The 25,473-nt window shown below is 46.6% G+C and overlaps 1 protein-coding gene across 2 annotated transcripts; it reads right to left on the reverse strand.

Moving 5' to 3' along the window:
• Positions 1-999: 999 nt before the first annotated feature.
• LOC310951741 (protein FAM110A) lies at positions 1,000-19,779 on the reverse strand. Of its 2 annotated transcripts, XM_083920132.1 has the most exons (3): positions 19,645-19,779; positions 4,465-4,878; positions 1,000-4,148 (listed from the first exon to the last, which is right to left on the reverse strand). In XM_083920132.1, the coding sequence occupies exon 3, from the start codon at positions 4,136-4,138 to the stop codon at positions 2,714-2,716; it is 1,425 nt and encodes a 474-aa protein (XP_083776258.1). In that variant the 5' UTR covers positions 4,139-4,148; positions 4,465-4,878; positions 19,645-19,779; the 3' UTR covers positions 1,000-2,713. The 2 variants fall into 2 exon arrangements, with proteins under 2 accessions (XP_083776258.1, XP_083776259.1); XM_083920133.1 differs by lacking the exon at positions 19,645-19,779 and having other exon boundaries at positions 4,465-5,025.
• Between the last annotated feature and the right edge of the window lie 5,694 nt (positions 19,780-25,473).

The raw sequence follows: 25,473 nt of genomic DNA on the forward strand, positions 1-25,473 counted from the left end.
TTAGAGAGAGGTGGGCTTTTGTAAAGCACGTTTGCACATGTACGAGCATGAGCGTCGTACGTGTAAGAGCACAAGGCCTACGTCGGTCATTTTATGTGCGCCTGTTGGGACGTAGAAAAAAGAAGGAGGGAGCATGCGCGGACATTTAAAACAATGGTGGTGAAAGGTTCACGTTGGTGTGATGCGGAGGTGGAGTGTTTACTGCAGATTTGGTCGATGAAAAGATTCAAAAACAGTCGACAAGACGCACAAAAACTCTGAGGTCTACGGAAAGATCTGGAAACAAAGCCACGCATCGCCATGACGTCATCAATGCGTGTGACGTGTTACGGCGTGATGACGTATAGGCAGCTAGAAGCATTCTCCGAGGCCCAGGTAGTGTGAGTACAAACGGGCCTGGAGGGGGGGACAAGGACCCTAAAGCCCGGGGCACGGGACGGACGCACAGTGTGAGTGCGCCCTAAGTGCCCCTTTCACACCCATTCATTTACCCTCCAACGGTGTGTTTAATGGAGCAGTTGGTGTGTGGTGTCGTGGAGAACTAATCACATCGCTTCTAGACTACAGTCACACAACTTGTGCAATGTCTTGTGAGTGACTAAATGAGGGAGCGCACGTCCGAGAGCGGAGTGAGTTTGTATTCGTGTCAACATCTTTCCATCTAAATAATGAAGCAGTCGGACTCAAGAACACGATCGAAAGTAAACAAAAGTCGTGCAGGAGATCAGTGAAAGTGCCCGGTGTCAATTATTGATGCTGAAGCGAGGGGCCGGCCACCTGCCTCCGCTGAGCTGGACCCGCACCAGAGCTCAGATTAGAACCAGAGGACTCCGCGGCAGCTCTGAGCGGCTGTTTGAAGCCACATGCTGGAGCCGAGTGGGCCCACCACCATGGTTAGTCAACTTCAAGACACTAGGAAATAACAAAACCAGTGAACAACGTGCTTTAATTACATTTGTTTTTTTATTAATTGTTTAGAATACACCGTGGTAAAGCATTTTGGATTTCTCACTTGAAGACTCTTTGGGCATCCGGTGCCGGATTCAACAGTACACTTCGTTCACCGCCGCCGCCGCCGCCGCTGCTGCTGCTGTGGCGTTCTCCCGCCCTCTGATCTGCCGCCGTACGCTGCTCTTCGTCGACCTGTGATAGGTGCATTCGGTACGCGTGCGAAGAGGAAACCCTGGCTGGTGCTCATAGGGAATACCCTGAAAAAGTTTAAGGAAGTAGATGCAGAGGGCGGAGAACTTGTACACGGGGGGAGACGGACCTCCTCTCTTGCTCCCGCTGCGACAAACAGGAAGTCAAATAAATACACGGCGGTCACTTCCTTTTAGTGTTTCTCCCCACGGAGCAGCAGGTTCACAGCCGTCCCACTGAGCACGAGGCCGGGGCCTGCGTGTGTGTGTTTAAACGCCACCCCTCGTAAACTGTTATTGTAGCAGATATGATCAGATTGCACTTTAACAGCAACGATTGAATTCTGTACACAAAGTTGTCCGATATTAAAAAATACATTAAATTAACTTTTCCAAATAAATATTGGTCCATTTGTTCGTTTGTATGCCGGGTACATCTTCCTGAGACACTTTCAGAACCGTAGATATATATTTTTCTATGTATCTTTTCAGTCTTTTCCTTTAACTCGTCCTTTGATTTTCTCTCCATTCTCACCGGAGGCAAAATCACCTTTTTCATGCTGCACTTACTTCAACCGCAGTCCACTCGCGACTCTCATCGTACGACTCGCTCTCTCTCATCCGTGACGCGACATACGTAGTAAACAGAGTTCTCTCGCCGCACCGGTGCAGCCTAATCTGAAAACACGAGGCCGCGTTTCGGATGCAAACACGCACCTAGACGACGTTACGGTCAGATACGCGGACGGCACTGACTGCAGCTGCCCCCGTACGGTCTCTAACTGACCTGAATGTACGTCTGTGCTTCGTCGACGTGACCGAACCCTAAAATAAACATGTACAAATGTCTCACTCGCATGCTGAACAGAAACGTGTAGAATAACAGTCTTATAGCCAAAAGAGTTTTTTTTGTAAAATACAAATGTGTTTATGGAAGCTTTTTCTTTTTTGTGTGTGTGAAGTTTCACAGTATCAACGTGGTTCTCTCTCTCTCTCTCTCTCTTTCCCGGCTTTGCTCATCAGTCACGGCAGTGTGCGGCGTCAGAGTCTCAGGCAGCTCCAGTGGCTTTGTGCTGCGGAGCTCTCTGGCACACACACACACAAACACACACACACACACACACCAAGTACCTTTACATGAGGAACACAATCACACACACATCCTCGGCCTTCATCCTCGCCGTCATCATTTACACCAGTCTATTATTGCTTTCGTATACCGCTATTGTTCAAGATCAAGTGAAGGAAAAGGGAAATGTATCGTCCATTAAGTCCTGCAGGGAAGGAGTCCTGACTTGCAGGGAAGGAGTCCTGACTTGCAGGGAAGGAGTCCTGACTTGCAGGGAGGCAGTCCTGACCTGCAGCCCAGATAACCCTCGCTGATGCGTATATTCCAAAACGAACGTGAGCCTTCACTGGAAACGGAACAAAACAACTTCTGGATTATCCTTAAACGTGCTGTAAGGCGGCAGGAGATGAGCAGATGTGCTTCCCTTCTTCAGGCGTATGAATACATACAAAAAAGTTCTGCCTCCCTGCTTTTTCTTTCAAGTTCTTCCGAGTCCTTTCTCGGCCTACACGTTAGAAACGGCGTTGTTGGCGTCTCGCGCCTGCCGAATGCCGTACAGCCACTTGATGACCCGTGCGTTCCTCTCGATGACCGAGATGCCGTAGGGGACCCGTTCGTTGGCTCGGGCGGGACCGTCCTCGTCGTCCTCGCCCGCCCCGTCCTCTCTCGGCCGCGCCGCGTCGTCCCCGCACTCCGAGCTGGGCGTGCTGACGCTGCGGAGCTTGGAGACGGACACGATGTCCGAGTTGGCTCTGGTGAAGCGCTCCACTCCGCCCATGCCCTCCACTTCCCCCGGGTCCAGCCCGCAGTAGTTGAAGAAGCGCTCCAGGTCGGCTGTGGCGCGGGAGTAACGGTCGCTCAGGTCCGATTTAGAGCGGTGCAGGGCTGGGTGCTTACGTGCAGAACCCTTGGAGCTGGCGTTGGATATACGGGTGAAAGCGGGGGAGGCTGGCGGGATCATGCCAGCTCGGACAAGCATGGGACTGGGCGGCAGGTAGACTGGGGGGGAGGGCAGCATTTTGCAGGGTGTGATGACCTGGGGGTGGGGTTTGGATTGGTTCTGTGAGGGTGGTGGAGGTGGCGGAGGTGGGACCTGTGGGTGTGCGACTTGGCCCTGGGCAGTCTGTCTGGGCCTGAGTTGGGGCTGCAGCAGGGATCTCTGAGGCTTCCTTATCTCAGCCTGAGGCCGGACGTCCACCCTGCGCACTGTCACTGAGTTAGGGGAGCAGTAGGGCACTGGGACCCCAATGCGGGGTACCCGTGCCGGGATAGGGGGTGGACGGCGGGTGGGATCTGCAGGAGGGGGCCGGAGGTTGTTGTTGAGTGGTGAAGAAGTGCAGGAGGATGTGGACGAGGAGGTGATGGTGCCGTGGTTCAATGGTTTGAGGTTGTTGAGGAGCTGGTTGGTCCTCTCTTGTTCTGCTGACAGGCTACTGCCGATGCTCTTTGCTCCCGATGAAGGAGATGATGAGGAGGGGGAGGTGGAGGAAGAGGACTGGGAACAGGGCATTGGTCCGTCACACACATCATTGATAAGATTATTAAGAATATCCAAGTTAAGAGCAGGCCCCCTTCTTCCCCCTGGTCCATCTCTCCCTCCTCCATTCTCCACATCAGCCGGGCAGCGGGGAACTTTGCGGGCTGGAGGAGTGCTGATCTGGCAGTGGAGCATCATCCCCGGGGGAACGAGGGGCTTGCGGATGATTGGCGGTTTGATGGGAGCCTGGCGGGTGAGGGCCACCTGCTGGCTCTTCACGTACTTGGCCTTGTCGGCCTCCAGGCGTTCTACAGCGCTCAGTTTACGGGCCCCGGGCTCGGCCTGACGGCGGAAGTAGTCCGGACCCTTGTTAAGTATCCGGAAGGGCATGGCAGAGGTGAAGGGAACCCCGGCCAGACGGCCGTCCGACGGCCGCAGGGTCTCCACCGGCATACTGGGGGAGCTGACAGAGAGAAAGAAACGTTTTCAGTTACAAAGGTGAAGAAAGTGGACTATGCAGAACACACTTGTCTGTCTTTATTGAGTCAAAGGCAACAAAAAAGGGATTCATAGAAACCACAGTGAGTTAGAGACAAACAGAAGAACTGACAGAAGCAGAGGTGGGAGAGATCGGGGCTTTAAAGGTCCGCGAACATCCTTTTAGAGCTTAGGAAAAGAGCTCTTTTGTATCCTCTCTTTTCTTCTCACTCTCCTCCTCCTCCCCCTCCTCCCTTCCTCCCTCGCACCCTCGATCCCAGAACCCCCTTTAACTTCCTTACCAGTCGCTGCGCTGCTGCTCTCACTTCTCTCCTTTTCTTCTTCCTTTCTTTTGGTCGCCCCTCTTGCTCTTTTATCCTTCCTTTCCACTGAGTCCGGGCTCAGTGAAAGGCTGCTTGTGGGACGGGGTCAGTCAGGGTCAAATTCCACATCAGGCCCGGCCAGACCACCTCTATTAGCTCAGCGGTGACCCGGGCGGGGGTTTGGCTGCGGATCGGGGTCACCAGTCAGCCACAGTGCAGCCGATGGGAGCTCTTTATCCAAAACGCACGTCTGATAGATCACCCGGCAGTGATACCGGCAACGCAACAGACTTTAGGATCCCCCGATTCACGATCTCTGTCCCGACTCCTCCGTCCAGCTGTGATACTGCACAAAAAGACGCCCCGGCAACTCAGCTGGAGAGCCCCACAGTCCTGGGGAGGGTTAAAAAGAGACAGAAGTCCACGTCAGATGATAGCAGAGCTCTCCGTTTTCTGCCTCTCATTAACAAAAAGCGTCCACACGCACTGATTAGACACACACACTCACTCACACTCACACAAACACACACACACACTCTTCTCCCGCTGACGGAAAGGGACTCTCTTCAACACTGAAGTGGAGCAGACGGGACAGGCTTTAATACGGAGTCTGGCTCCTCCCAGCCGGCCAATCACACGTCAGGCCGGGTGCCTCAGTGGGGCACAGGGGGCGGGGCGGGAGGCGGGAGACGCGCTCGCATTGGTCAACCTCAAAAGGGATTCTGACCAATTGGACCCCTCCCCCCCTCTGAGCACAACAAAACACCGAGGCAGGGTTTTCATTCAAATGAAAATTCTTTGAAAGGGAGAAAGGAGGGGGAGAGAAGAGAGGGAGAGGAGGACAACGGGCAAAACAGATGCAATCTTTTACATTGACTTGCATGGAGCTCAGCGGGGGGCTACGAAAACACTGTGGAAAACAGTGAAAGCCCACACCACTGTTCTTCTTGTTCTGCTCTTTGTCTCCATCACGACAGAAGAAGAGACAAAGAGTGAACAACAGAGGATTGACTCACTCCAACTCTAATAGAAGAAGAAGAAGAAGAATTCCTTTATTTGTCTTTTCACTGTATTATTATTTTTTCATGTTACACACACACAGGCCCGAAATACACACACAACACAGACAGGACCTATACATGCAACCAATGGAGAGATGTTAGAGCGAGGGGGCTGCCAGTGACCAGCGCCCCGAGCAGTTGGGGGTTCAGTGCCTTGCTCAACAGCACCTCGGCAGTGCCCAGGAGATGAACTGGCACCTCTCCAGCCACCAGTCCACGCTCCATACATGGTCCACACAGGGACTCGAACCAGGGACCAGCCAAGTCACCTATGGATTGAACTACTGCCACCCCCAATGGTAATAGTGGTTGGATGGCCTTTCCCCGGTTAAGGGAATAAGGATTATTTAAGTGTCCCCACGTATACATGAGAGGGGGTTGAATGGGAAAGTGACGGAGTAACCCACCTCCAGTACAGCAGGTGGCGCTACGCCGACATACAGCTGGACTGAATACGGCTTTTTCCCCCAAGAGGCGGGAAAACGGACGATTTTTGGACAGAATTACGTCTCAAACGAGTCTTTTTGGTAGTGATGTTACAAAATCCTCCCTTGATTTAAAGGGAACGCTCTATTGTTGCTGTTTTTTGGTACCATTGCGTCGTTTCTGGGTGGCAGTAGCTCAGTCCATAGGTGACTTGACTGGGAACGGCAGGGTCGCCTGTTCAACTCCCTATGTGGACCGTGAATGGAACGTGGACTGGTGGCTGGAGAGGTGCTGTTGAGCAACGCACTGAACCCCCAACTGCTCGGGGTGCTGATCCATTTGGCATGAATAAAGGAATTCTTCTTCTTCCTGGTTTATTAAATTTTCAGGTCAAAGAACTCGGCCGTGGAGTGGGGAGGGGGAGCATGCGCAGACGGGAAACCCGATAAAACTCTGGTTAAACTGTTTACATGCACGAATAATCGGGGTATTGAAGGAGTTCTCCAGGTCTTTTAACCGGGGTATGAGAACCCTGATTTTACCCGAGGTACGGTGTGAACATGGTGTTTGAGAAACCGGAGTACGCCCTTAACCCAGAATATAATGGGGTTTTTAAACTGCATGTAAACGCACTGACTGTCTCCAAACTGGCCTAAAAAATAGCTCAGAGACAAACAAACAAAGACAAACAGGCAGTGGGAGTGTTTTCTCTCTTTCTACACGTTTGCACCCCGTTGCTTCTTCATTATTTCTGTGTGTATAGAATTCAAAACACTGCTGACACACAGTGTTCATCCATTTCCCTCTCTTTCGCCAACACTCCACTCTTCGCCGCTGCTCATCCTCCCCTGCTTCTCATCGTTTACAACATTACACTCCATGGTTACATCACACCCCGTTAGTGGGCCTGTTTCTCTCCCTCCTCCTCCTCCTTCACCTCCTCCTCCACCTCCTCCTCACCTCAACCTCCAGCAAATCTATCCGCACATTTTTAATTAGTCTTTTTTTAGCCGTCTTCCTTCCTGTCTCCTTCAACATGTGACCCTGTTTCCCCCCACATCTCCCCCCTCTCTGTGTCATCCCTGAACATTGGACCAGCAGCAGACAGAAAGAGCAAAAGCAACCATGACAGCTTAGACTTGGACACACACACACACACACACACACACACACTCACAAACACACACACATACACACACAAACTGCAAGAGCTTGCTTTCATCTCAACTGTGACAGACCAAAGAAGAGTTTAAAATAGTCTAGCTTAAATTACAAACACATTTGCATCACAGAAAGTAATGATTCACAAACATTGAGCTACCAGAAGCCCTACGGCAAACCTCTGGGGAGTGAATATACGGGATAGAGCTAAAAACACACCGAACGCGGAGTAAAGAAAACGATCGGAGAGGGAAGAAAATGTTACATGTTTCAGGAAAGAAAGGAGGGATTGTTCAGTTAGATTCGGTAACAGGAAGACAGAAACCCATGGGACGCACAGAAGAGGACGACATCATCATGGTTAGGACTTTTGGCTTATCAAAGGGCTTTAGAGTGACACACGCACGCACGCACGCACGCACGCACGCACGCACGCACGCACGCACGCAAGCACGCACGCACGCACGCACGCACGCACGCACGCACGCACGCACGCACGCACGCACGCACCTGTCTTTAAATTCTTGTGCTTTCATTGGTTTAGAAATAATATGAAAATCGAGGTAACATAACGCGAAATGTCGCCTTTTTTATTCCACGCATTCCTTTCCCATGCTAAAATTTGGTGCCTACATTACCCACAATGCAGCTCGACTGCAGACCGTTCATTCTGGGATTTAGGTGCGTTACCCTGGTAGTGGCTCACGTAGATTCAAGCCTTGGGATGTTGTGATACCATATTTTCTATACCAATACTGTTTCAGAGACTTGAACTTGTGTAAATAATGTAAAATAAAAATTATTATTTTAACCATTGTAGGCTTTTAACAATATATGGATGATATATGATTGCCTCATGTATGAACTGGCTCAGGTAATACTGGACATACAGAGAATGTGAATAAGAACACAAATAAACTACTTTAAAGTACTTTTTTCTGGGTTTATTACGTGGTATCGGTGCATATCTGCATATTCGCCAATAAAGTTACCGATTCAAACACTGATGCCAGTACAACTCTACCCCCGAGGAGTGGGCTGTCCGGCTGTTTAGTCTGACGTAACACCCTTTCAAAATACGGTTAGCTAGCTAGCTAGCTAATGCATAGCTAGCCTACATCAAGAACAGAGTCTTTTTACTGACTAGCGTGTTATCTTAAAAACACGTCAGCAACCTGCCTATTTCTCTCTCTCTAATATTAGCACAGACATGAGGAGAAAGCAAACCTGGCTAACATTGGTGATCAACATTAAGCTAACTACCTTTTAAGTAGCTATCTGGCTGTTTAGTCTGACGTAACACCCTTTTAAAATACGGTTTCTGGGTCCAAAGGCTCTGTTGAAACAAAACAGACACAACGGCCGAACATGTGAACGACTACGATCACCTCTAACATCAGTTAGGCGTCTTTTTCTTCGATTAGAAAGACCTAAAAATGACAATTACGTTGTTTTAAATATACTCAGATCTGTTCAAACAAAGGGGAACACGGCACTGCAGCGTTGTAGAAATACGAAGCTTGGACCCGGAAATCATATTGTGAAAGGGCGTCACGTCACGTCATAACGGCCGGATAGAGGTCTGGTATCACTTCTTCTTTACACAGCTCCCTCTGGAGCCACAAAAGCCCCGATACAACTTCTTTCACATGCAGTAGCACTTCCTGACACATGTAAACAGACTTAAAGTGTAAACTCAGTGGAACAACATCTGGTGCAACACCTGCTAGAGAAAACATTTGCACCACAGCACAAAAAAAAAAGCACACAGAAGGCCGTAATAAAAACTGGAGCCAAACACTAATAATTCACACATACAGTATCCAGCCAGGAGGACGTCTGAATACTTTACATTACTTACATTGAAGCCTAGAATCTCCATTTTCAATCAATGCATGCTCTTTTAACATTTACCGCCAAAAAACAGGCCTACTCGAACAGGAAGTAGTCTGGAAACAGAAAGGAAAGACCTCGATAACACCTTGAAACACGAGGAAAAGGTCTTCTGCCTCATCACTGACTGAAACTCAACACCAGCTTCAGTCCAATAACAGTCGTATACGTTTCCATTTGTGTAAAACCCATCTCGCGGAAAAGCTTTAGCAGAACGAGTGAAGACAAATGTCTGGTCGCAGAAACCTCAGCCACCTCAGGTTTAGTACGCTGTGGCCTCGTCGTTACCCTCGCACCGGCCTCCGGTGATAAAAACACATCCTTTAGTCCAGATTTAGAGCCTTTTCATGTCCAAAGGAAAGGCCAATTTATTTACGAATAGACGAGAAAATGACACAAATACTTTGACAGAGGTCCCAATTCAACATGTAATGGTCTAAAAAAAGTGGACACGTACTTACTTAGACTCCTATTTTCCTTTTCAACATAATGGAAATTGAAAGGCTCGAGTCCCACGTCTGACACACGCTTTCAACCATTACTTTAGTGGATAAATCATGAAAACATAAAGTGATATCCCTCCAGTTCAATTGATAATAATAATAATAATAACAGCAACAACAGTTTGGCTATGGATACTACTGGAGATAGAAAGAGTTTAAACTACTAAAGGCTCATTTATGCTCTACGTTAGAGACGCATACGGGTACGGACAGAGCCTTCTGTCCGTACTCTGCAAGATCACGGATGCGTACTGATACGGACCAAACGTTGCAGTACCACCAGACAACGTGGGGGCAGTGTTGGGCATTTCACACCAGGATTGGCGTGAATATCAGGAGCGAGCGAGTTATTAAAAGCCCAGACGGACATCCTGAAATACTAAAAGCTACGTTTCTCTCGTCTGTAAAACCAGTGACTGTAACTCTCCGTCCACACTCTGGGACGTCTTTAGTGTCTCACAGACCACCGCCGTCTACAACGCTGTCCACCATTTTGCCTCCTTCTCAACTGACACAGGATCGTTATCTCCTTCATCGTCCCCATGTTTGTTGTTGTAGGAAAAACTGTATTAGAGTAACTTTTGAATTTGAACGACGCCATCTAGAGCATGTTTTGCTCAACGTCCATTCCAACGTAGAGGACGCATGAAAGCGTGATGAGTGACGATTAGAACGTCGATAACACACGTCTCTATTTACGCACAAAACGGGAGCATAAAAATGAGCCTTTATACAAATTATTGTTGATACAAAGCTGGAGCAAAGGCCTGAAAAGGATCAAAAAAAGGTGCCAACACTGCATGGAGATCAGATTTGGGAGTATGTAAAGGCAAACCCAGTTACATTCCTTGTTTGGCGTTTGGAAGAGCTATCTATACATGCAAATATCGTCAGCCTAGACAGTCACTCCTAAAAACAGCAGCTATAGTCATTCACTTTTTCAATGTACAGGGTCAGGCAGCTAGAAAAGGCCGCTGGCTGCCAACAAACGAGGTGTGAATTGATCAAGCTACAAATAGAGTCCATGGATCAGTGTGTGGGTGTGTGTGTGTTAGGGATACTTCTCTGTAAAACACAGACTTCTCTCAGACTCTCTGTCTTGTTTTTCTAACTTTCCGTCTTTTGTTTTCCGTCCATGTTCTGTTCTGCAGTTACACAAACAGCCGATGCCTCTAAAAGCATTGAGCGCACCGCAGGCACCCACCACAGCGACAGACCAAGAAATGCTATTCCTATTCCGCAATGGAAACTTGCTCAGTGCCATTATCATAAAATATGCTAACCGCTGTGTTGTTGTGAATCGGGCCGCTTTTACATTTGGCTCTCCGACCGCCACATTAGCGGGTAATGATAAGGCTTATAATGTCTGCTGTGTGTGAGAAAGAGATCGTGTTTCACAGTGTGTAAGCGAGTGAGTAATACGTTAGAAAGACAAAAACGGGGGTGCACTTATTCAGGTCTTTGTGACCAGAAGTGTTGCAAAGCGTGGCAGAGGAAGCTCCAGCTGAAAGGAAGGGATGACTCATCTTTAACCACAGCCGAGTGGTCAACTACCAACCTGCCTGCTTAAGACTAATTATAGGAATGTTACTAAGTGTGTGACTAAATAGCAAACAGCAACACGTGAGGAAATGAGTTTTGGCAGGAGAGGGAATGAGAAACACAGACCAGGGGCCTCGTAACATGTTTCCTAACTACATTAAGTAAAGCAAGTATAGTATAGGAATTCAGGAATTACAGAACCATCCTAACTAAATTTCCAAAGTTAGTAATCTTAAATTAGGATGGCATAGACCCTGTCCTAAATTAAAACAGTAGCTTACTACGTAGTTAACATATCCGGCTGTTAAGTCGTGACGTAACGCCGTTTCAAAATATGATTTCAGGGTCCAAGCCTCGTATTTCTACAACGCCACAGTGCCATGTTCCCTGTTGTTTGAACATTTGTCATTGTACCTCTTTCTTATGGATGAAAAAGACGTCCAAATGACAAAGAAAGGTTTGCTTTCTCCTTATGTCTGTGCTAATATTACGGAAATAGAAATAGGCAGGTTGCTGACATGTTTTTAAGATAACACACTAGTCAGAAAAGACTCTGTTCTTGATGTAGGATAGCTCTGCATTAGCTAGCTAGCTAACGTTTTGCTAACATTATCTAACAGGAAAGGGGAAAGTTGACCGCGGTTCTGCTGAGTACCAAGCTAGCTCAGATGTTATTTGAGCACACAGCAAAAAGGAGCAGGACTTAGGAACGGTCTTTATGGAAGAAAGCTTCCTAAAAAATGTTATCTTGTTTATTACAGCAAGCTAACTAGCTAACACAGATTCAGGCATGACGGGACGAGTGTCCACTGAAGAACTGAGGGCGCACTCACACTGTCCTTCCGCACCGCGCCCCGGGCTTTAGGGTACTTGTCCCCCCTCCGTCTCCCCCCGCTGGCCAGCCCGTTTGTACTCACACTACCTGGGCCTCGGAGAATGCTTCTTGCCTGTCCATACATCACCACGCCGGAACACGTCACACGCATTGATTGACGTCATCGCGATGCGTCGCTTTGTTTATAAATCTTTCCGTAGACCTCTGAGTTTTTGTGCGTCTTGTCGACTGTTTTTGAATATTTTCATCGACCAAATCTGCAGTAAACACTCCACCTCCGCATCACACCAACGTGAACCTTTCGCCGCCATTGTTTGAAATGTCCGCGCATGGTCCCTCCTTCTTTTTTCTACGTCCCAACAGGCGCACAGAAAATGACGTGAGAGCCGCCGTAGGCGTTGTGCTCGTGCTCGTACATGTGCGCACGCTCGTGCTCGTACATGTGCAAACACGCTCTACAAAAGCCCACCTCTCCCAAACGGGCCGTGGACGGCCAGCTGACCGCAGCTAGACGCGGAGCGGTTGCACTCACACTGGTCAAACGCACTAGGCTTTACCCGAAAAACCTGTTTTGGCCCGGTGCGGAAGGACAGTGTGAGTGTGCCCTGAGTTTACACTTCTAGTTAGGACTTCTTAAGATAAGATAGCAGGTCTGAGATAAGATAGGGCACAGTTTAACAACTGCTTCTGTAATAGGGAGATAGGATTGTTCTTATCTATGAAAGTTAAGATCGGAGAAGCAGTTAAGACATTTTTCTGTAATGACGCCCCCGAGCTTTCCTTTTTTCACCCCCTAGAAAGTGTCTCGAATCATGACAACAACAACAAAAATCAAAACAGGAAGATGCGGCGCTCAGGGTCCAAACATTGAGGGACAGGAACAAGGTGCGCTCATGTGTGTGGTCTGTGACGCCAGCTGGCCTGTCGCCATATCGCAGTGGCCTTGGTCACAGCGGACATTGACCCCAGATTGTATAGAAAACAACAGACGCTCCACCTAAAGAGCCGTCACCAGACATCCCCTCCTGTCCAGTCTGAAGCTTTGACACCGAAGTGCACATCTTTAATCTTGTAAACTAATGAATGATGTAAGTGTAGATAACATGGCGCGGTGATTTCAATTCTATCGCAGAGGTCTGGTTGAGTGTCCTATAAGCTGCAAGGGATTCTTGCTCAGGGACACGTGCGCATGATACTATATTTAAATCCTTCATTCTCTGAGAAAAATCTCTGTATCATAAATACAGAAGAGTCACCTTCAACCCGAGCAGAAAGAAAGAAAGGGGTAGTTTCAGCGAGTTAGTCAGCAGTGATTTCTCAGGATCGTCGCCCACTGAGGGATGAGCAGGAAGCAGTGACGCATTTCACAATGGGAAACGTATGAGAAAGACAGAAAAACAAATAAACACACTCAGCTGGAGTGTTTGCTTGTGAATGTGTGTGTGTGTGTGTGTGTGTGTGTGTGTGTGTGGCCAGCAGGTTGACCCTGGTTTTACGGTGACCTTAACCCTTCTATTTCTGGGCACTTGGACTTGCCTCTTTGCCATAAAGCCTGTACACAATGCACTGTCTGTCCCATCGAACCCCTGCTTCACATAAAAAAACACTAAAAACTCAAAGAAAACAACGAGACTCCTAAGTATAGACTTCACTAAAGCCTCTCAGCTCTCAGTAGGATGATATTGCCTTTATTTGCTCAGTCAACCTCTTTTTTTTTTAAAAACAGAAAACAACAGAAAAGTTCATTGTTGACCTTGGAAATTGTTTAACAAGACAACAACTCAGTCTCCACTAACTATTTTTTTCAGTGTATCACATCCATGCACTATGTATAGAGGCCCATAAAGGAGGTGGTAAAGTAAAATAAAGTTTACCTGCTAATGCTAATGCAGCTAGAGTAAAAGTTAGGAGGTCGCCAAAGTTTTTAGGATTCAATCTCTGGGCACAAATGAATATAGTTTTTGAGTAGGGCCAATTCCAAGATGGAGGGATCGCATCAATTCCTCGAGGTCCAATCGAGTACTCGTTTTTCCAAATCTAATTTTAGAACGAGTCGCATTTTCCTGCAGGAATAATGACGCACAACAATACAGCCTACCCGACACCAAAAGCTTATACTCAATCAAAACAGTCACAGTTAGAGATTTATTTTTCCCGACCACAACTTCAAAACATTGTTTCTTCACAAAAACTTAAATAAATTCCCATATGTTAAAGTTCATCGATCACTCACGCCTATCCCTATTTATTTTTTTTAATATAATCTCTTGTTGTCGTTTTAAATTATGGACAGGGATGGGACAATAATTGGTTGTATTCCAGATTACAAGAGAAACCGTGTGTTGAATTGTGTTGAATTTCCATTTTTGGGAAAACCATAAATACCGTGAATATCCTCACAAATAAATCTTCTCATTTGCTGGATGGAGCCTATTACAAGAAATATAGTGTAAAAGTTTTTGTTGCATGTACATTTAACATCGCTGTGCAAGTTTGTATCAACCACAAACACAAATTGAAAGTGAATTAAAAAAGGATGCAATAAAAAAAAGATGTGTCCTATCCGCGATGCAATGAAAATATTAGTTTCTTAACTAAATGTAAAGTTAAGTGATTCCAGTGTGTTTCAGTGCTGAAGCAAGGGTCATCCTTTACCACCCTCATGATCTGATAAACTCTTACCGCGGCTGCCGCTTGCACACCCCAGGCTTAGCTAACTCAGTTAAGCATCTCCCTTGTATCTTCTGGTTGAATGATAGTCCGACCTAATGAAAAATACACCAAAACCTGGGCGTTAAAAAGATCAGGTTACTGTGTGCAACGCAGGCCTCAGCCCATCACCCCACTGGGACGGCCCAGCTTCAGTCTGTAAGTCAATAAAAAGCTTAACAGAAGAGTTCAAGAGGTTATCAGTCACGCCCATTCCAGGCTGATTTAGGGAGCTCCAGAGACAGCTAACGAAGACAGAGAGGTGAGCGCCGGACCTCACGGGATTCCAGCCTTAATGCCCTGGCCTCAACACGCGGTGCTGTGCAGCAACCAGCTCCGGCTCGATGCTCATTTCCCACTGAAGCAGCACTTGGCTGGGAGGAGAACTCGCCTGACATGCATGCATGACTGAAGTGTCTGGACTACAGGGTTATGCAACTATTGTGGACGAGCAAAAACAAACCGCTGAACAATAGGCAGACAGTTGTTATAGCATCTAGGTTGATCTTTGGACGGCCCTCCCCCCACTCTCTCCATCAGTTGGTCTTCCCTTAACCCCCCCTCCTCCACTGTATGTCTGTGCCTTTCGCCCCAGGAAACACACACATCCATGCACAATTACACCCAGGGGTGGGGTGAGGAGGGGGTCCAATGAAATCCTGTCTCATGCGTGTATGCGTGTAGCTGCGCCTCCATGAATGTCAGCACCCTCATTTCTCTGTGTGCACGTCAGGGAGAGGGTTTTCACTGAGAGGGTAATCAGTGGAGAGCAGGTGGCTAAGTCTTCCCTCAGGAAAACTAAAACCCAGCAGCACCTAAGACAAACACATTAGAACATCTGCCTTTTGCCCACATTACACAAATAAAAAAACTGACTAAATATGGGTTGCGACATGAACAAGAACTACATAATACAATACAAAAAAGGTATTCAACGTAAAAAGTATCGATGTAAAGAATGTACATCAAAGCTTTGTTTGATTAAAGAAATGTATTGTTAATATACACACACACTGTTTACGCATGATGGTTACTACGGTCGCACAACAGGCTTACGCTGTGGACAGGTAGATGCTAGTTAACACCCACTGGACGTGTTGACATCATCACTGCGCAGGTATCAGTAATCAATGCCATTCAACAGCGTTAACAGACAGTTACGGTGTAGAGCGACACTTTCTACTGTAAGGAAATTAAAATAAATAAATAGAATAAAAAACAAACGACACAATCAAACATGTTCCGCTATGAATGTAATCTGAAATGACAATAGACGTAACTGCAGTGTTTGCATTTTACATTTTACACTACTAAATATAGCCACCTACGTACTATAATGTCAGGGAAAGCTGCATCTGGGTTGTAGATATTGTGAATTTTATACCATTCTTGGATCCCAGTCCTGCTGGAACTTGAACTTTAGAAGCCTTTGTTGGAAAGTTTTGATGCTAAGTGTTGCTATAACGTCCACTGCGATCTAGGTTACATGTAGCTACATGCTAACATCAGGGGAAGCAATAATCTTGGTTGCTGATGTGGTTCATTTCTCCCCAATTTCAGATCTTACTCCTGCTGGAAATAGTTTAATGGTGTTGTTTTTGGTTTAAAGTTGTACTCCATAATAATTGAGACACCTTATTTCTCGCGGCCCCTTCGGCGGTGAGATGTAACTGCAGGTGAGCCTGTTCTTTCAGAGCGTCCATCTTGTTACGTTCATGGTCACTATGTGTGTTATTTTTGTTTTTGCTCTTTTGTAAAACTTCATTGACACACATTAACCTTTCTACTTCCAGTCCGTCCCCTATAGCTTCCCCTCTTAAATCCACACACACACACATGTTCCTATTACACTTCTGCTCTGACTAAAGTTCCCCATTTCCAATGACAAGCGAACGCAGCATAACCGTCACGATCTGGGCCGGCAGACCAACCGCTGTCAGCAGCGTCAGTAACATGGCGGCCTGTTTACAATGTCTCCACAGACACACAGATTAGAAAACTCAGCAAAAGTGCCAAGAGTGCTTTTATTAGTGGGTCCTATGATCAATCACCATTGTTTGAACTCACTCTTTGATAGGTTGTAACTTAAATAGATGAAAATATTACAGAGTACAACTTTAAAAGCCTTCGTTGGTGATTTCTCGTTGTAAAAAAGTGGAAAAAGTGTTGTTTTAGAGTCAGTCTTAAACAGTCTGTTGCATGTCTTTGAAGCCGAGGACGTCTAGCATGTATGAACTAGCATCTACCCTGAGGAAAACGGACGCCACATTCATGCTGGGTGCCGTGAAGAAGACCTGATAGTGCAGATTACAAAGTGAAGGAAGAAAGAGAAAATAGCAGGGGGTCAAAGTGGCCGGAGAATATGACAGGAAGTGCCCGAAGTGCTGCATCATTTCGCGCTGAAACTAAAAGGAAACATCTGTTCAGCATGTCTTCTGTCAAACCTAACTAGCTTTTCATAGCACAACATCAACGCTTCAGCATCTTAGAAGAAAGTATCCGGTCTCCACACAACAACAACGTTACAGGGTAAGGACACTTCGGTGACCTCACTGCATCTGGGCAGCACATGCGGATGATACAGCACCTGCGGAGCCCCTCTCGCTTACATAATCCACCGCTGCAGCCCTGTTTTCATCCACTCTTCTGTATTTAACGTTTAAAAAGTTGTAAAAGAAATGGAAAAGTAACACCAAGCTAGAATCTCACAAACTGTGAGACAGACACCCAGAGAGCTCCCCAATCAACATAGCATTGCATCCTTTACTGCACCGGCACAACCCAGTAGATAAAGTTATATGGATTTTTAGTTTTCTCTGCGACACCAAACCAACATTTTGAAGACTACGAAGCAAACGATTCAGGATGGCAGGCAACTTTAAGTCTAGTTGGAGGTGGAAAAGTCAGCATAGGTCAATTCTATTTCAGATACATTTAATGATAAGATGTTGGGTGATTGTTTTTGTAGCTGTGCTGGAGAACTAGCATGCTGGATTATAGCCCCTCAGATTAAAAATGCCTGTAGAGATTCAGGCATTGCTGAGCCTCTAGAGGGTGAAATAACTCTGACCCAGCAAAGAATTTCTGCTGATTATGGAAACTTTGATGATACCGCACAAACTGATCGGTACATCTTTGGGGAGATGAGGGTAGTTTCACGAGTGTGTGCGCATGTGTGTGTGTGTGTAAGAGTGTGAGTGTGAGTGTGAGGATCAGTGGCTTGAGGCGCTTCTTGTCTCATTCAACTGGAGCTAATCTGTCAGGTAACACATACACCTGGGGACTTGCACATACAGATAAAATACACACAGACACACATGCACGTGTTTACATGCAGTTTATAAACCTGATTATGTTCAGGTTAAGGGTATACCCCGGTTTCTTAAACACCATGTAAGCACCATACCCCGGTTAAAAGACCAAGAGAACTCTTTCAGTTCCCAGATTATTCGCGCATGTAAACAGCGTTCTCGGATTATTATCGGGTTTCTCGTCTGTGCATGCTCCCCACTCTGTAGCAGTGGCTTTTGACCCGGCAGTAGAATAAACCAGGAAGCAACGTTAAAAAAACAACAATGGGCCGTTACCTTTAAACCAAGGGAGGACTTTGCAACGGCAAGTAACAAGAAGATCTGTTTCGTTCGTAATTTTGTCCAAAAGTCGCCGTTTGCGATTTTGACCAAGGTGAACCGTAAAAAAAGCTGTATTCACACCGATTGTATGTTGGTGGAGCACCACCTACTGTATCTGTGGTCGAGTTACTCCGTCATTTTCCCATTCAACCCCTGCTCATGTATACGAGGGGAACTTCAATAATCCGTTTATTCCCTTAACCGGGCTAAGGCCATTTTCGGGTTGCTGATGTGCATGTAAACGCAGACAGAGACACACACACACACACGTCGATGCTGCAACGGTAGAGCCTGAAGGCAAACAAAAAATTCAGGGAGACAGAGACAGAGAATGCCCCCCCCCCTTCAACGTGGTGATGAACACATTCCAGAGACACGCAGGCGTGGACGCAATCACATACTGCTGTCCTCACTCAGCTACGGAGTCACCACGCAAACACGCGCGCAGGCACACTCGAGGGAGGGAGAGTGGTCACTGTGGAGTCGCCTCAATGGCTAGGCCTCACTGTTGGCTTGGCTACAGGGAGTGCTTTACACACACACGCACACACAACACACTCACATGTACAAACACACTTGAATACTGTACTCTCTAGCGGACTATTAACCCTTTATAGTCCCTGATTACCTTTACTAGCAGAGAGAGGTGCTGAAAGTCTAAAGAGCGGTCATGGAAAAGGGAGTTTCTGTTTGTTTTAGCCAACGGTCTGCTGCGGTATGCCCCTCAACATTTCTTACTCTTACACACACACACACACACACACAGGCTCAAAAACAGAAGTATCTCTGTGCATCTAAGAGAGACAGACGAGCTCATGACACTTTCAGATCTTTCACTCTTATCGGCGCCTTTTGTGAGATGAGCCGAAGCATCTCTGCCATGACGACACTCTCGCTCACGCTTTCCTTCTCTGCTTGGAATAAAACGTCAACATGAAACCAAGTTAGGAGGTACAATGCGTCCGCTCTGCCAGCCAGCCGCGCAGCTTCTCACCCTGTTGCAGCTGAGAGGGCTGAGAGAATGAAAATAGTCCTGAAGCAGAGCTGCCAAATGTTATAATCAAGACCAGTATTTTTAGATTTGGCATGCCATCTCAAGGACAAGGAAGCTCAGGCTGGGACACAGAAAGAGGCAATAGCTGCCTCTGTTATAACGGAGCAGTTCAGTGGCTCTGAACGGTCACTATCACAATAGAGACGCCTGGTGAGAACGATTATTTACAACTGATTCATGAAATTCAAACAAAAGCTTAAGTCGTTAACTCAAAGTTTGCTGTCGATACCTGCTGGAGCAACAAGCCCTCCCCCCCTTTTAGAGTATATAAACACAAGAACATGTCTACACATCGCAGGCACTCTGATCTGCTCAAACAGCACAGAAGGTAAACTTTACTCACATGATGTATACGAGTCACACAGATCTTAAAAATCAGGGAAAACCAGACAACTGCAGCTTCAAAGCACCAGCCGTGAGTTCAGTTCAGAGCTCTGCGCGGCTGCCGGTGAGTGTGTGGTGTGCTCCGGTGTGTGTGCGTGTGTGAGCCAAATGAATACAGACCTGAGCGTCTTTCTGCTCCTTATTCTCCCCTCTTTCTCCTCCTACTGCCGGGGAAGACTCCGCCCCCTCTGTGGAGAAGCAGGAAGAGAGTTAGGAGAGCAGGAAGCAAGAGCCTTTTACTCGTAGTCACATGATCTTCCCAGACACTTTCTTTCTTTTGAAGTGCTATTTCCACTACGTACAGCAGACACACCTTTACTATAGGGGGATAATGATTCATTTTTATAAACACACTGGTGGAGTGGAAGAGGAAATGTGTCACCAGCGATCATCACGGCAAAAACAATCAATACAGACACAAATCAGTTCCTGCAGTGCACGCTTTTCGGTCATTTTGCAGCCATGATTGTTACTGCTTCTGCTCTTTTCCTGCTTCTGTTTCTGAAAATATAAAAGGCATCCTTCCTGTTCACAAGAGGAATTTTCCCGGGAAAGACTGAGCAGCAGGTGTAGCCGGGTCGGGTCAGAATACTTTGTATTGAAAACAGAGGGTTCAGCGTGTACTTAAAGAACTGGAGTTACATCTAGGTAACGACTACAAACCCCCATGAGATTCAGAGGGCGCACTCACACCGTGCCCCGGGCTTTAGGGTACTTGTCCGCCGTCTCCCTCTCCGTCATCACGCCGTAACACGTCACACACATTGATTGACGTCATCGCGATGCGTGGCTTTGTTAACAGATATTTCCATAGACCTCAGAGTTTTTGTGCGTCTTGTCGACTGTTTTTGAATCTTTTCATCGACCAAATCTGCAGTAAACACTCCACCTCTGCATCACACCAACGTGAACCTTTCACCGCCATTGTTTTAAATGTCCACGCATGGTCCCTCCTTCTTTTTTCTATGTCCCAACAGGCGCACAGGAAATGACGTCAGAACCGTCGTAGGCCTTGTGCTCGTGCTTGTACATGTGCAAACGTGCTCTACAAAAGCCCATCTCTCTCAGACGGGTCGTGGACGGCCAGCTGGCTCACACTGGTCAAACGCACTAGGCTTGACCCGAAAAACCTGTTTTGGCCCGTTGCGGAAGGACAGTGTGAGTGCGCCCCGAGAGTGAACAGGAACTTTACTTCAGCCCATTTTGAACTGCCCAGTTTGACTCCAGCTTAGTGCCGTTACATTAGATAGGAAAGGTTTTGCTTATTACCTTGACTTGAGCATAAAGAGGTGGATTATTATCTCCAAGATGTTGAAACCTATTCAAATTCTTGGACCCTTTGCAGTCACCTTTCAACGGCATGTTCGCAACTTGGATATCCGTCTTCACATTTTCTTAAATATACAAAAGGCACCATGTTGCAGATTTAAGGTGCTTTTTTAGCAGATATAAAGCTGTGATGTCGGTTCCCTTTGACATTTTTACGGCTCTGCTTCTTGATCATTCAGATGAGCGGCACGACGACTCCATTACAAACAAAACGAACCAGCAAAACACAGGACTTCCAATCTGGGAACCGGCGTTCATGTCCTGGTAGTACTAAGCCTAACCAAGACCTTTTTTTCGAATCCTAACAAACTCGTTTTGATGCCTAAACCTAACCCTCACCTTCTGTATCCCAAACGTATCACGATCCAAATCCGGTCGCCCTTTACATTAAATAGAACGTCATATTTCGTAAGATGTTATGCAGATTACATTCATACAAAACTTTCACATCAGCAGAAAAACTATTAATTGACTGCGTTTAGTTTTTTCTACATCATTGCATCTAAATAAAACACTGGTTTCGCTTGAAGTTATTCCAGTTTCCAAGGGTTTTTGCTGAGGTAATAAACAATTGCATTCTAGAAAATGAGAAAGTCAGGGAAGGGAGGTGTGGTGAAGGATATCCTGTCATTAGGGCCTGCAAAACAGTGGATCAGCAGAAGCTCTACCTACTGGACTCCTCAGAGAGGGAGTCTTCCTGTGGGTTTGTATGTAAAGGTCCAATAAATACATAAAATAAAAGGAGTAAATGCACTTGCATCCATTCCCATCTGTAGTTTATCTCACTTCCTGCACACCGTGGCTGAGCTGCTCTCGCTCCTTACAGTCCAAACACACACACAGCGGTGCTTATTTAAAGGAGTCAGCAGGGCGGGGTGCACATGAACAACCTCCCTGTGGTACACACACACGTACTAAAATACATGTATACAGACCGACGCACAGATTCAGGCCCTCACACCCACAGGCTAAAGTCAAACACATACGCGCAGTGGTCAGTCATTCTCCGGAGGCGGCAGCAGCAGCAGCAGGGAGCGGACTTCCGCTCACACCGGCCGCTGTCGAGGAAAAGCAACCGGCGGCCCTGAAGTCGAAAACACACAGAGGGAGTCGCTGGGATAGGACAATAAACTTTTCAGCTGGGTCAACAAATCCCAACACCTTCTCTAGCTCTGTTAACACTGAGTGACGGTGCACCTTCCTCCCCCTACCCTCCCTCCCATCGTTCCTTCAGAGGATTGAGCCGTCTGATAATTACGTATTGATCACGTTCCTTTTCTCATATCTCTTTTCTGCTCTTCCTCTTTTCTTCTGATGCAAAACATGCACTTCTCTCGTCCAGGACTGATCATTTTCTCCTCATTTCTGTGCTTCACCTTCATTCTGTCTTTCCAGTTTTCTACTTTTCGTCTCATTCCTCTCGTCAACTTTCTTAAGCTGTTTTTCCCTCCGACTGCCAAGATCATTTCAAGCGAACCAGCTCCATAACTGGTTTGCAGCAAAATAACTAGGCTACAGCACAGCTTCGTAACAAGTTGGTGCTACAGGCTACGCACGGCTGTAAAACTCTAGTAAACAGAGCAGAAGAAGTAGAGAAACGAAACATCGTTCATAAACCAAATCCAGCTTTACGAACAGCGACATCTCAGCAACGGTCGGACTAACTTCTAGTTTTGGGGGTTGCTGTTTTCTTTAGTCTGTGGCCCAACGGGACAACGTGGTCTCCAACCTCCTGTTTGTTAAAATGTTGCTATTAATGAGATATGGAAGTATCACACGTGCATTTCAGATGAATGAGCTGAGGGAATATTCAGTTGTTCCTCACGCATTTTTGATTGAAATGTAAAAAAAATGTGTTTTCTTAAACTGGTTTTGGAGGAAATTAACTAGGCTACAGTACAGCTTCGTAAGAAGTTGGTGCTACAGGCTACGCACGGCTGTAAAACTCCAGTAAACAGAGCAGAGGAAGTAGAGGTTGATAACCGGAAACGAAACAAGTCGCCTCGGCCATCTAACCGCATCTACGAGAGAAAACTTGGGAGAAGTCTCCAGGAATTTGGTCCAATTGGGAAAGTTTTAATTACCGTATTTTACGCACTATAAGTTGCACCTAAAAACCTTCAAATTTCTCAGAGGCCGACAGTGCGCCTTATAATCCGGAGCTCCTTATATATGGACCAATATTGAGCCACAACAGGTCTCCAACTACGGTGAGCAGCCGCCGACTCTATTTTCCCCCGTAGAAGAAGTAACGCGCGGTGCATGTTGAGATATACGACTGTGTGAAGCGTGCCGTTTCATTTCCATGTGTGTGTTTGTGTAAAGAGCCCAAAATGGCTCCTGTTAAGAGACACGCTTACGACGCAGAGTTTACACTCAAGGCCATTAGTCACGCAGTAGAACACGGGAATAGAGCAGCAGCCAGAGAGTTTAACATGAAACAATCAATGGTGCCGAAGTGGAGGAAGCGACAAGACGACCTCCCCTGACTGTTGTGTTGACGTTCCCTTTAGCGCAGCTCCATCTAATGGATACAGAACGTAACCCCAGCCTCGACTGTAGCGTCTGTTCTATGCGCCTTATAATGCAGTGCGCCTTATAGTGCGGAAAATACGGTATCTTTTATGTCAGCTGGTATTGTCCATGTTTCACACTGTCCAGAGACGCAGACACGTAACGGGAACATCTGGGAAGACGCGCGACCACAGGAGGCAAAAACCACCTGAAGCGAGCGTGAAAAAGTGTATTTGCACTCTTGAGGAAGTTTTATAGAATCTCACACTCTTGGAAGAAGATCAGGAAACCAAAGTTCATTCGTTTGGATCAAAGAACTGTCCACGACTCACCCTCTAGGTAAATAAACACTCTGTAAAAACATTTTTTACAATATGTAGAAAATTTCATCTAGGTAATGTGACGAATGTGGCGGGAAAGGTGTAAATGTCCTCCATGTGAACTGTCTTTGAGTTTGACACAATGTACAAATAATGCAAATATGATATTTAAACAAGGACGTATTATATATTCTTTTTTTCTCTTTTCTTCTTATTGATTTACAACATTTACATGAATGGAAACAACTCCTCTGTCAGTCATCCTCACATCGAAGCTAAAGGTAATACCATTTCCAACGCAATCCCCTGTAAGCATCCCAGAACACACACCTTCGCCCGGAGACACAGAGGAGGCAGGTGGATTAAGAGTATTATGAGAGTGTGTGGTGCCTTCTCATTTGGTTTAATACTCCGTGATCCATGATGCACACACATCCTCACTTACCCACACAATGCTGAGTCTATGTTGACACCCCACTTTATTTTAATTTTTTTTGATCCCTCGCTGGACCGCTGGAGAGTGTGAGCGGGGTAAAGTTACTGCAGCTCTAGCTCCTTTCTCTCATACCAAAATCTCTGTCACTCGGTGCACACACACACAGACACACACACATTCCACGAATGCAGGGACACAGCAAGCCAACATCTCACATTACTGCTCACATTACACACTGGCATGCCCGAGCAGGCCCAGCCTCTGTCGACCTGCATCCTCAGTCGGTGAGGATACCGAACTGCATCACACTGGAATCAATCTCCTGGGAATATCAGACTGAGCCGAATGAGACATTCTTGTGTAGAAAATGTAAAAAAACAACAAAAAAACGTCCTTATACTGACGCGTGTGATGTGCACAAGCAGTCGCCTGTGGTTCAAACACTTATCTGCTCAAATTTGCAATTCATGTCTTTGGATTTGGACATGTAAATGGGGTTATTTCATGTATGATAATAGATGGCAGTTGAAATTCAAATTTCCCAGATGGACCTCTTAACAGGCTGACATTCAGTGTGTGTTGACTTTCTCATACTCAAACGTGCTGCACACAGACAAAGCAAATAGTTTGGCCTTGTTTAAACATCAAGAGTTCTTCAGGGCAACATGTCAGTGGTTTCAAAGCCTCTGGGCCCCTACACCATACAGCCCAGCAGCGGGGAAAACTCTGTTTCCAATGTTAATAAGGTGTGTTAGAGTTTCACAGAGAGCCGCGACACGTGTCCCTCCAAATGAACGTGATACGCTCTTCTATCCTTCGAGGAACATCTTACCTTGAACTACCTCAAAAGACGCTCCTGCCACAGCGAAGGCAACCCATGTCTTCACAAACACAGAGCAAAATGGTCTCAGTCTGGATTAGGTGATACGATGATGATGAGACAACAGAACAAGTCAACCAGTAGAGATTTTACCATTCAGTTATTCCTTTAAAATCTCCTGTACTAGGCCACTGCAGGCACATTTACATTAACTGTGAAAGGAGATTTTAATCATACTCTGTATTGAAGGGGTGCTCAGAGATTTAGTATTGCACTCCAGTGAAGTTGTGGGACTCAACAGAGATATGTTTTTTCTTCAGGATATCTGAGGCCCATTCCCACCCTTACGGTAAATACGGATATGGGCCC

This window comes from Echiichthys vipera, assembly GCF_963691815.1.
Source record: "Echiichthys vipera genome assembly, chromosome: 9".
Taxonomy (NCBI): Eukaryota; Metazoa; Chordata; class Actinopteri; order Perciformes; family Trachinidae; genus Echiichthys; species Echiichthys vipera.

Bases quoted from the DNA above. Each gene is read 5' to 3' on its own strand.
- LOC310951741 (XM_083920132.1), bottom strand. From the start codon at position 4,138: ATGCCGGTGGAGACCCTGCGGCCGTCGGACGGCCGTCTGGCCGGGGTT.